The sequence below is a fragment of the Xyrauchen texanus genome, chromosome 14, assembly GCF_025860055.1.
Source record: "Xyrauchen texanus isolate HMW12.3.18 chromosome 14, RBS_HiC_50CHRs, whole genome shotgun sequence".
NCBI classification, from domain to species: domain Eukaryota; kingdom Metazoa; phylum Chordata; class Actinopteri; order Cypriniformes; family Catostomidae; genus Xyrauchen; species Xyrauchen texanus.
Genome location: NC_068289.1, coordinates 39,775,533 through 39,787,703, shown reverse-complemented (window position 1 = coordinate 39,787,703; position 12,171 = coordinate 39,775,533). Strand labels below are relative to the sequence as shown.

The 12,171-nt window shown below is 40.6% G+C and overlaps 1 protein-coding gene across 1 annotated transcript; it reads left to right on the top strand.

The window, feature by feature from the left end:
- The first annotated feature begins 254 nt into the window (after positions 1-254).
- Positions 255-11,189, top strand: LOC127654624 (protocadherin-8-like). The gene is made up of 3 exons (XM_052141851.1): positions 255-2,666; positions 4,312-4,507; positions 10,799-11,189. Exons 1-3 carry the CDS (start codon positions 255-257, stop codon positions 11,149-11,151), a joined length of 2,961 nt encoding a protein of 986 aa, XP_051997811.1. The 3' UTR covers positions 11,152-11,189.
- Positions 11,190-12,171: the final 982 nt, after the last annotated feature.

The window sequence follows — 12,171 nt, the reverse complement described above, 5'->3', positions numbered from 1 at the left end:
GATTTCTATTCAAACATGCATCAGAGCCTTGTGTCTGCTCACTAGACATTCATGTGAATTAGAAGTCTCGTTATTGGTGTCTGTCACGGGAGGGGGTGCAGAGAAGACTCTGCTCACGTAGAACAAGTGACTCGCGCTTCAGTTTTGAGAACCTGATGAGTAGCAAGACTAGAAACGACTCTCCAAGAACAACAGACGCGTCCGGTGCGCACAGGTCTTTTAGAAACGGCAAACGCTAAATATTAGTGCTGAAAATGGAGCAGGTACTTTTATTCGTACGGATACTTGGAATTACACTCATTTGCATTTCGCTTGTGTCAGAGGTTGTGTCCGAGGAACGAACGGTGAGATATAAAATATACGAGGAGGTCCGTCCGCCTACGGTCATTGGAACACTAGCCAGCAATGTCACCTGGACGCCGGAAAAAACGCGGAGAACGTTCCCGAGCATCAGGTTTAAGCTGATGAGCCCATCCACCGGCTCCTTTATCCGATTTAGAGAAAGCGACGGGAGGCTTACAGTCGAAGAACGCATTGACCGCGAGCGAATCTGCAAGCGCAACCCCCGGTGCCTAATCACTTTTGATGTCGCTTTCGTGTCCGCTGAGCAATTCGAGCTTTTTCACGTCGAGGTGGAAGTATTGGACGTGAACGACCACTCGCCGGAGTTTCCGCGCAGCGAGTGCACCATCGAGATCTCCGAGAGCGCGGCGCTGGGGACGCGCATCGCTCTGGACGCCGCTGAAGACGCCGACGTGGGCTCGAACTCTATCCAAACCTACCAAATCACTGAAAACACTCACTTTGGCATTGATGTCGCAACACGAGTGGATGGGGTTAAATATGCGGAGCTGGTGGTCATTAAAGAGCTGGACCGAGAAACGCGCGCGTTTTACGCACTAAAGCTCGTGGCGACTGACGGAGGACATCCTCCGAAAAGCGGGGCCACTAATGTCACCGTGAAAGTAAAGGACGCCAATGACAACAGTCCTGTTTTTGAACAAACCCACTACTCTGTCGAATTACCAGAGGACACCCCCGTTGAATCCTTGGTGTTGCATTTAAACGCCATTGATCCAGATGAGGGACTCAGTGGACAGGTTGTGTACGAATTGGCCAAACAGGTGACCACAAAGATGCGACAACTATTCAGACTGGAATACAACACAGGACGTTTGATTTTACAGAGCCATGTTGATTATGAGGACGAGACTACATATGAAATCAGTGCGCAGGCGACAGATTTAGGGCAAAATTCGGTCCCCTCAGTGTGCAAAATCATCATAAACATTATAGACGTGAACGACAATCCCCCTGAAATAATCATCACACCTATAACATCGGTAATAGATGGCGTTGCGCACGTCAATGAAGCTACAGGTCCAGATATCCTGGTCGCGTTAATCAGCATCAAGGACAAGGACACTGGTGCGAACGGGCAGGTGAGCTGCACTCTGAACGGTGGGCACGGCAACTTCAAACTCAAAGGGGCGTATGAAGGCAGTTACACAATAGTCACAATGGACCCCCTCGACAGAGAAAAGATCCCGGAGTATAATCTCACTGTGGTGGCTGAGGATTTCGGCGCGCCACCGTTACGCACGCTAACCCATTTTATGATACGGCTCACAGACGTCAACGACAATGCCCCGGTGTTCAGCGCAAAGATTTATGAGGGGTTCATAGAGGAAAACAAATTACCGGGAACCTACATTACAACTGTATTAGCCAGCGATCAGGATTCGGGGCTGAATGGAGAGATAACATATGAGCTTTTCGACACGGACACAAACAGCGTCTCCAAATTTGCCATTATGAATCAAGCGGGTAACGTTTACGCGCTCCAAAGTTTCAACTATGAGGTCACGAAAAGGCTCAATTTGCGCATCCAGGCCACTGATAGAGGATGGCCACAGCTTCATAACAATGCCATTCTCATAATCAATATAGTTGATCAGAATGACAACGCCCCCCGTATAACTCAGCCGCCCTTGAACAATGGTTCAGCCGACATACAGCTGCCCAGAGACGCGCCACCCGCTTATATCGTCACCCGAATCACGGCACAAGATTCGGACGCCGGATTGAACGCTGAACTCACATATAAACTTTACGACGGAGCTGATCTCGGCTTTGCAATCGATCCGAATACGGGAGAGATCTATATCAACAGCAAAATTGCTTACGATGCATATGATATATGGAAAGTATTAGTGACGGTCAACGACAACGGGCACCCGTCACTCACTTCAACAGCCACGATCCACTTCACAATAACCGAGTCTGCGCCTTCAAACGGCAATTTCTATGATGAAAGAGAGGAGGATGAACCTAAGCGATGGACTCTGATTTTAATCGTTGCGCTGACTAGTTCTTCAGTGCTTTTCTTGGCTATTTTATCCTACATATTATGCAAAAGTCGCAAAAAGAGACGTGCCGAGGAACTTCGTGACGCAGCGGATATTCCTTACGCTAAAGAGACCAACGCTGTCTCAATGATCTCCAACCAGACTGCCAATGTGTTCGATGCACACAACTTTCACTCCACAACTGTCATTAACACTCCTGAGAAACTACACAACAGTGTGCAGGCGACAGCTGAAGTTTTCAACGAAACCCCAATGACCTTCAAGAACAAATACAGGAATGTGGCGGGAGAAATAGATGTAAGTGCACATCACTTTGTTTTAAAAACTGGTGGGAACTGTTTGTGATGTCACAAAGTGGCGACTCATGAATATTAATTATGTGATTCTAAATGAGGATGCACCCAAAGTTGTTGACCTTGTGCCACCGCAGCCTCAAAGTTGTGGGGGGAGGGTGGTTCCGTGCCGCCCCCCTGCAAGATGTCGCCCTGGGTGACTGCCCATGTCGCCCATGCCTAAATCCGCCCCTGGTCTCAAGACACATTTCCTAAGAAGATTTGGTGCCTTTCACACCGAACGCATCCTTGTGCTATAAATATAAGTTAGACGCAGTGCAATGCAAAGCCTATAACAGAACGCAGGTGTCTCGAGTTGCGCTTTTAAAACACCTTGTGTACACCAAACGCATCCATTGAGGAGATGCAACTGCTTGAGGCTGTCTACAATGAAAGCATCGGCAAGAGAAAAGCCCATTAAATAACAATAATTCAATATATTATGATGAAATAATTATTAATAGATCAAATGCATTACGGTATTGTTGCAGAGCAGTTCAGCATTGATAAGACAAAACAAAAAGTGGCTTTAGAAGTCAATATATTGTTTATTTGTATATTATTGAACATCAGCCAATCATTGGCCTCCAGTTCATAGCAATACATTTTGCAATTGAATTCATCAATCAGTCCAAGATGTATTTATCATGAGGGCTTGTCTAAGGACCCGTCAATGTACACCTGCGTCAGACGGATGCTTGTCTCACTTTGGTTGCGTTGCGTCATAAACGTGCCATTTTAAAGTCGCTGTGTGAAGTTAAATGTAGTTTAATACTTGTCTGGAGATCCCTAAGTTTTGATTTGTGCTCCATCAAGCTGTGTTTGAATACAAGAACGTGTCCTCATGTTGTGCGGTCAGCTGAACGGTTGGTTTGTTCTCTGGATAAGCTGCACGTTGCCTATACAGCGAGTTGCGCTTACTGCCCCCTGATGAAAACAGCTGGTACTCAAAGCTTAAATTAATCAGGAATCTTCCTTATTACAGTCCCGGGGCATGATTGATTGCATAACATGTTATTTTGATGTAATATATCGCACTGAATTAATGCGTTAAATCGACAGCCCTAATTAATATCAAACTGCAAAAAGGTCTGATTGTAAACTCCCTCAATATCCGACAGATGAAAACATGTGGTGCTGTATCTCTGCCAGCTCATCTTAAAGGCATTAATTAAAGGCATACATTTAATTAATTTAAATAATAAATAACTAAATGATGATGTTTACTAAATTAAGTTGACCTCAGAGGAAAAACTGAATAATAGAATTTGTATGACATGACCCCTTTAGCTTTACACAGCATTTTAAAAATACACGCTCATGGCGCAAGATGCTAAAAAACAGCAAGATGCAATGCAATGCTCCGTATGACACGTGTATAAAGATGCACAGTTAAAGCAAATACTGCAATGAAAAGTAAAAATGTTTGAAAAGCCCTTGAGAGTGTATTGTGCCGTTTATGGTGTTTGTGGATTCTTGTGCATTACTTTTCAAACTTATAGAGCATTGCCGTTATGTTTTGGTACTCTTAATGTGTCCTTACACCTTTTAATCAAAGATCATTTCCCTATCCTTAAAACTATTGCATATAATGTTTTCTGTTTTCACAGGGATATTCCACTCTGCCTGGTTATGGCAAAGAGAACGCTCGACCAATCACCATATGGAAAGGCAACTCCATGATGACGATAGCAGTCAGAGACCCACAGATAAGCGGCAAGGACAGTGGGAAAGGTGACAGTGATGTCAATGACAGCGATTCTGATATCAGTGAAGGCATCAAAAAAGACTACACTTCATATAAAGGTTAGAATTAACTCATCTGATTCACCCTCTCATTAACCCTTTATGCTTGAATGGGCCCGCCAGTGGGCCACGTAATAAAAATATACAGACATTATGACCAAAACTGAAGAAGTTCTTTAAAATCTGCAGACAAATCAGAAGTAAATTTATAATTTATGTAAAAATGTATCAATCAGTTTATAAAGATATTATTGCAATCAGTAAAAACATCAAACTAATAATAAATAGCCATGTGACATATGTTGTTGGAAAGATCTCATGGAGTAGAATACAACTAGCCTATTTGTTTTACTCACGGACACAAATATAGCGAGTAATAGCTAAATATATGTCTTTAACAATTATGTTGGTGTTGCTTATACGCCGCATTTTTGCTTACAACTTCACGTAAAATAAACTGAAGATAACATAACGTTACATAGAGGAGGTGATTATCTTTCAATCGAGTCCACACACAAGATAATCAGATGTATAGATCATTAGATAATCCACATGAAGCACAATGTTACATATGACCACCAGGAGATGGCACCAAATACACGACACAGACTCAATGATGACTCAAATGACACAGAATGAAACTCATTCTGTGAAATCTCATGACTAAAATCATGTCTGCATGCTATGCAAACCTTTAGTCATTGTTGTGTTTGCATGTGTAATTAGTTCTTAAGTACAGTTATTATCTTTTATTTGTTTGGAGATGTTTTTGGACACTATGATCAATTATATTTGTAATGTTATAACTTTTGATTGCTTTGTCATATCAACATAATGTTTTTCTCAATTGACCTGATTGGGAACAAAACAAAAGCAGTTTTTTGGAGCCACCTTTACACCCAGATACATAATGTCAAATATGAAAAATAAGAACAAAAGACAATTTGTGGCTAAATGTTTTGTGAATTTTCAGCAGATTCTTAGGCTGAGAGACGCAGAATGTATCATAATCAATATCATTTAAACAGGAGAAAAGTTTTCTTTACAATGATAAACATTTGATACCAAACATTTGACCCTCTTTTTTTTTTTTTTTGTCGAGTTATATGCCTTTAATTTTGGCTATTCCACTGAAAACAGGAAATATAATAAAAAAAAACACACACACACACATTCAGACATTAAAGAGTTAATGGTTCATTAGCCATTTAACTTCATTTGAAGTTTTTTATTTGGAAGGAAAAGGAAAATCTCCTTTTTAGGAAAATATTAGATAGATCATGGAGTTGTATGCCACAAAAGTTGATCAAAGACTCTCATTAGTCCAGTATAAGTGTGCTGCAGGATATGCATAATATTTACAGTAAACTGAATGACATTTATATTATGATATTACTGTAAACATAAAAGTTTCAGAGGTTTGTAATGAAACTCAATGGCAATGAATGCTCAACAACAAACAATGGAATATGGCTGATGATAAAGATTACAGTAGATTACAGTATATCCATTTTTTCTTAGGTCATGAAGTATTTGTGAGAAAATCAATACATTTGTCTCACTTTATTAACAAAGACAATGACATCGGACCTGTGCTAGAAGTGAGCTGGTATGCATCATAAATTAACATGCAAATTACGTCACAGTACCGGCAGGTTTTCTTGCATGCTGGCAGCTATTAGCCCCAGTTCAATGTCCTTTACCAAACTGAAAAAGATGAAAAAGAGCCAAAATACAAAAATGAAACTTACTAGAGGTGTCCAGAATAGCACTACAAATCCTATACTTAAAACCCCTAAAATACAATCATGTCACCATTTACTCACCCTCATGTTGTTCCAGAATATTCTGTACAAGTTATTATTGAGTTTTCTGATGAAAACCTCCCTGCAGTGTTCTGGGAACATTAGTTTATGGTTATAAAAAAATAAAACCAAAACAGAACATTCCTAGAACGTTAGTTATTGCTTCCAGAAAAATAACCAAATGGGAACTGTTTGCTAATGTTACGGGAACGTTCTGTATCTTGCATTAGCATCTCATGGCTGTAATTTTGCTTAACTTTTTTGTTTATAATACTTAGAACCCAATAAATAAAATTCTGTCATCATGTACCCGCCCTCATGTTGTTCCAAACCTATTTGACTTTCTTTCTTCTGTAGAACACAAAAGGAGATGTTAAGCACACTCACACTCAGACACTTTGGTTAAAAAAATATACAAAAAGATGGCAGAATTCAAATCGCACACTTGCAACATAAAGCATGCATGTGCCAGCAGAGAAACTGCCATTGAGATGAATTGGAACGCAAACAGTAGGAGAACTCCAGGTATTATCGACTTCTTTGAAAGGGCTAGAAAAAGAAAGAATAATAATAGGAATAATATTAATAATGTTATTAATACAATAGTAAATAGTAGAGATATAGTAAGACTTGGCAAAATAAAACTGTTAAGGTAACACTGTTGCAGGTAGCAAGGCTTCTGTCATGCCGACATTTGTCAGGACAATTTTACATTACAGCCCCATCCTCATGTTGATGAGGTGTCACAAGCATTAGTCAAGCAAATGTTGAGTTTGCTTGTAGTTAAACTACAGAGGTGCTCACATTAATCAGCTGTTGATTGGGTTGGTTAACTTCAAGTTCAGTGTTCATTTATTTCCAGTCAAACCTTGTTAAACGCTAATAAATGAAAGCTCTCTTTGGGAAACAAGGGATCTGTGCAATCACATTCACCTTTAATAGACCTCAGTAGTGTTCATATCATGTATCATGCACATTAAAGACAGTAAAGACATTTGATTCAGGACTCTTTCAGGACATAATATCTCTGAGGATTCATTCTTACTAAATACAAATCTGATTACCTTTTCTAATCCAATCTTTGGGACTGACTGTCTACACAGTCCTGTGTAGTCCAACTCCCGAACAAATGACTCTTTTGAGTTGGTTCTTTGAATCTACAGTGGGAAAACACACAGTGCATACAGTGCAGTCTGATTCCTGAACAAATGACTCTTTTGAACATGTTTTTTAGAATCTGCAGCCAAAACACACAGTACCTCTAGTGTAGCCTGACACCCAAACAAATGACTCTTTTGAACCTGTTATTTAGAATCTACAGCACGAAACAGACTCCCAAACAAATGACTCTTTTGAGTTGGTTCTTTTGAATCTACAGTGTGAAACCACACAGTGCAGTCTGATTCCTGAACAAATGACTCTTTTGAACATGTTTTTTAGAATCTGCAGCTGAAACACACAGTACCTCCAGTGTAGTCCGACTCCTGAACAAATGACACTCTTGAGTTGGTTCTTTTGAATTTACAGCCAAAATACACAGCACAACACGTGTAGACCAATTCCCGTATGAATGACTCTTTTGAGCCAGTTCTTTTGAATCTAGAGCAGTGTTTCCCAACATTTGTTCTGCCACGGCACACTTTTTATGACTAAAAAATTCTATGGCACACCACTATCCCACATTGGCTAACCATCGTCGATAATTTTCCTTTTCAAGAACTTGTCCATTTTGTCTGTCCGTCTTAGTAGCGTGTTATATAACTCAATAAAAAAAAAAAGTCTCAATAACATCATTTTCCTTAATTAAAACTTGCATGGCTACAGATCTACAGACTTCAGTACAAGAATTATAAACACAAAGCAGATCTACGGTACCATTTTCCTACAGTAGCCTATTTAAACTGCTGAGCATGACTTTTATCAGAAAAGAGCACAATAATAAACAAATAATAATCATTTCGTTTCAATAATATCCTTTCATCATTGTAAAATGCATTTCACATGAGTTGAGTCGAGGCGTTAACGCTCTGTTCACTGCCAGCATCAAGCATCGCATCGCCGTCCACATGACAAGAGTTGCACAAAGCGTCTCAGAGGGGCGATTTACAAGTTTGCCACATAAAAAAGTGTGAGGTGTGCACAATAAACATTGAAAACATGTATTTGGAAGAGAGAAAAAACTTGCAGTTGCTTTGATAGCAGAAAGTAATAAAACGACTCGTTTATGTTAAGGTCTAAGCGTTTTCTTGGTGAATTTAAATTAGTTCAATAAATGTAAGCACAGCGTAGTTCTAGCTGGAAGACTAGCAGCTGTACATCATCGCACCATTAGCGGGGTAACCCCTAGCTATCCATTGCTTTATAAGTCTGCTCACAATCACATTTCTGTTTCAGTGTGCCAACATGGCAACCTCCACCACCCCACCACTACCTGTTGAGTCCCGTCCTGCATGGGGGTAGTATTCTGCAGCACTGACGCGAGTCATGTGATGACCCTTTACTCGTATAAATATCACTCACTTCATAGACTTCAATGTATTCTGCAGTGCTGGCGCGAGTCATGTGATGACCCTTTACTCGTATAAATATCCCTCACTTCATAGACTTCAATGTATTCTGCAGTGCTGACACGAGTCATGTGATGACCCTTTACTCGTATAAATATCCCTCACTTCATAGACTTCAATGTATTCTGCAGTGCTGGCGCGAGTCATGTGATGACCCTTTACTCGTATAAATATCACTCACTTCATAGACTTCAATGTATTCTGCAGCGCTGACATGAGTCATGTGATGACCCTTTACTCGTATAAATATCACTCTCTTCATAGACTTCAATGTATTCTGCAGCGCTGACGCGAGTCATGTGATGACCCTTTACACGTATAAATATCACTCACTTCATAGACTTCAATGTATTCTGCAGAGCTGACGCGAGTCATGTGATGACCCTTTACTCGTGATAAATATCACTCACTTCATAGACTTCAATGTATTCTGCAGAGCTGACGCGAGTCATGTGATGACCCTTTACTCGTGATAAATATCACTCACTTCATAGACTTCAATGTATTCTGCAGGCTGACGCGAGTCATGTGATGACCCTTTACTCGTATAAATATCACTCACTTCATAGACTTCAATGTATTCTGCAGTGCTGACGCGAGTCATGTGATGACCCTTTACTCGTGATAAATATCACTCACTTCATAGACTTCAATGTATTCTGCAGTGCTGACACGAGTCATGTGATGACCCTTTACTCGTGATAAATATCACTCACTTCATAGACTTCAATGTATTCTGCAGTGCTGGCTGAGTCATGTGATGACCCTTTACTCAGTATAAATATCACTCACTTCATAGACTTCAATGTATTCTGCAGAGCTGACATGAGTCATGTGATGACCCTTTACTCGTGATAAATATCACTCACTTCATAGACTTCAATGTATTCTGCAGAGCTGACACGAGTCATGTGATGACCCTTTACTCGTATAAATATCACTCACTTCATAGACTTCAATGTATTCTGCAGTGCTGACGCTGAGTCATGTGATGACCCTTTACTCGTATAAATATCACTCACTTCATAGACTTCAATGTATTCTGCAGGCTGACATGAGTCATGTGATGACCCTTTACTCGTGATAAATATCACTCACTTCATAGACTTCAATGTATTCTGCAGGCTGACATGAGTCATGTGATGACCCTTTACTCAGTATAAATATCACTCACTTCATAGACTTCAATGTATTCTGCAGCGCTGACATGAGTCATGTGATGACCCTTTACTCGTATAAATATCACTCACTTCATAGACTTCAATGTATTCTGCAGCTGACATGAGTCATGTGATGACCCTTTACTGTATAAATATCACTCACTTCATAGACTTCAATGTATTCTGCAGCGCTGACATGAGTCATGTGATGACCCTTTACACGTATAAATATCACTCACTTCATAGACTTCAATGTATTCTGCAGCACTGACACGAGTCATGTGATGACCCTTTACTCGTATAAATATCACTCACTTCATAGACTTCAGTGTGTTCTGCAGTGCTGATGTGAGTCATGTGATGACCCTTTACTCGTATAAATATCACTCACTTCATAGACTTCAATGTATTCTGCAGAGCTGATGCGAGTCATGTGATGACCCTTTACTCGTATAAATATCACTCACTTCATAGACTTCAGTGTGTTCTGCAGCGCAGAATATAGTGAATTAAAAACACTTACACTGTACATCAGTCTGAGGAGTGTTTACTGAATGGATTTTGCTGACGAGCAGTAATGATTTCCGTAATGCTCAAATCTAAATGGAATATGAACTGTTATTTTGTTATGTAATGTTGGACGTAAGGCATGTTAGATATATACTATATCTATCTGTCTGTCTGTATTACAAAACATAATATCTATTGTTATCCTTTTTTTTCCGAATTTGTCATTGTTTCCATCTGATCTGCCTGATATATGCCTGTATAGTTGCCAAACGTGCAGAGAAAGCTTTACAGCTATGTGATTTTTTGCAGGTCTGTGGGCCTGTACCAGCGAGTGCAGAATCCTCGGCCACTCAGACAGATGTTGGAGCCCATCTGTAAGCAGAACCAGTGGGAACAGTAATACCAGACATCTATTGACCTTCTCAAGGACACGGCCGTCCTCACAGGGCACGCTTCAGAGGAGCAGTTATGAGACCCACGCGGCCAGAACCGCAGCCTTGCAAAGCCTCACAGAGGATCAGCAGACTCAATACGATTACATTCACATCTGCTCGCCACAATCAGAGCGGAGACAAGACTCTGAAAATATCCATATCCAAGTGTTCACACATTCCACACAACCAATCACAACAAACAGTCCTGGGGGATTTACAGATGCCTGATACCTCAATGTGATTGGCATATTGTTATATAATGGTGTTGCTGTACATACTTTTATCTTCAACTGTATTGTATTGAGGGTTTTAATGTTTTTATATATGCAAAATATATTTTTAACAGTATTGTTTTTTGTTCATAGCATGTTTTTGATGATTATAATGTGTTTATGCTTGTAATTTGCTTGTAACTGTTTCGCACACATTAAATGGCATTTTCTTTTTTTTTTAATTATCACTTTTATGTCTGTGATAACCACATTTACTTGAACAAGCTTTTCTTTTTTTAAGGCATAAAACTATGAGAAATAAAACAAGTTACAGAAATATCGACTGTGTTTTGTATCTTTGATATACAATTTTGGACACACTAAATTAAATGTATGTTTTTCAGGATGTGGCTCCATGTTAGGGGTGGTGTCAGGCGGCCTGGGAGGAGGGTACAGGTAGGGGGGCGAGTTCAGGCGGCCTGGCAGAAGGGTACAGGTCAGGGAGGAAGTTTCAGGTAGCTGGTGTATGGCAGGTGCTGGTTACTGGGCTGAGCAACAGACTGGTAGATTGTGTCTGAGAAATTATTGGAAGGCTGGTCGACGATCACAGGGAATAGGACAGACTCGAAGGTAACTGGTGGCTGGACAGGATCGTCAACGGTCACAGGGGACTGGGTGGACTTGTCGACGGTCACAGGGAACTGGACAGGGTCGTCGACAGCCTCAGGGACCTGGACGGACTTGATGGCCACAGGGAAATGGACAGGCTGTGTGGCCTCCGTGACCGTGAATGCTGGTAGCGACTGGGAAACGGCTTCCATGGCCGGGAGCACTGGTAATGACTGGGGAACGTGTTCACAAAGAAAAATAAGACTAAATGGAAGCGTGTCTCATCTGCACATGCATTGTGTCTCCAACTTCATATCTTGTGAATAATAATAAACCTTATTGCTCATTAAACCTGGGGAAATATATACAAGCGGTTCATCTGTATCTGCATTTCTGCATTTGGTAAATACTTAAATAAGATCACTGT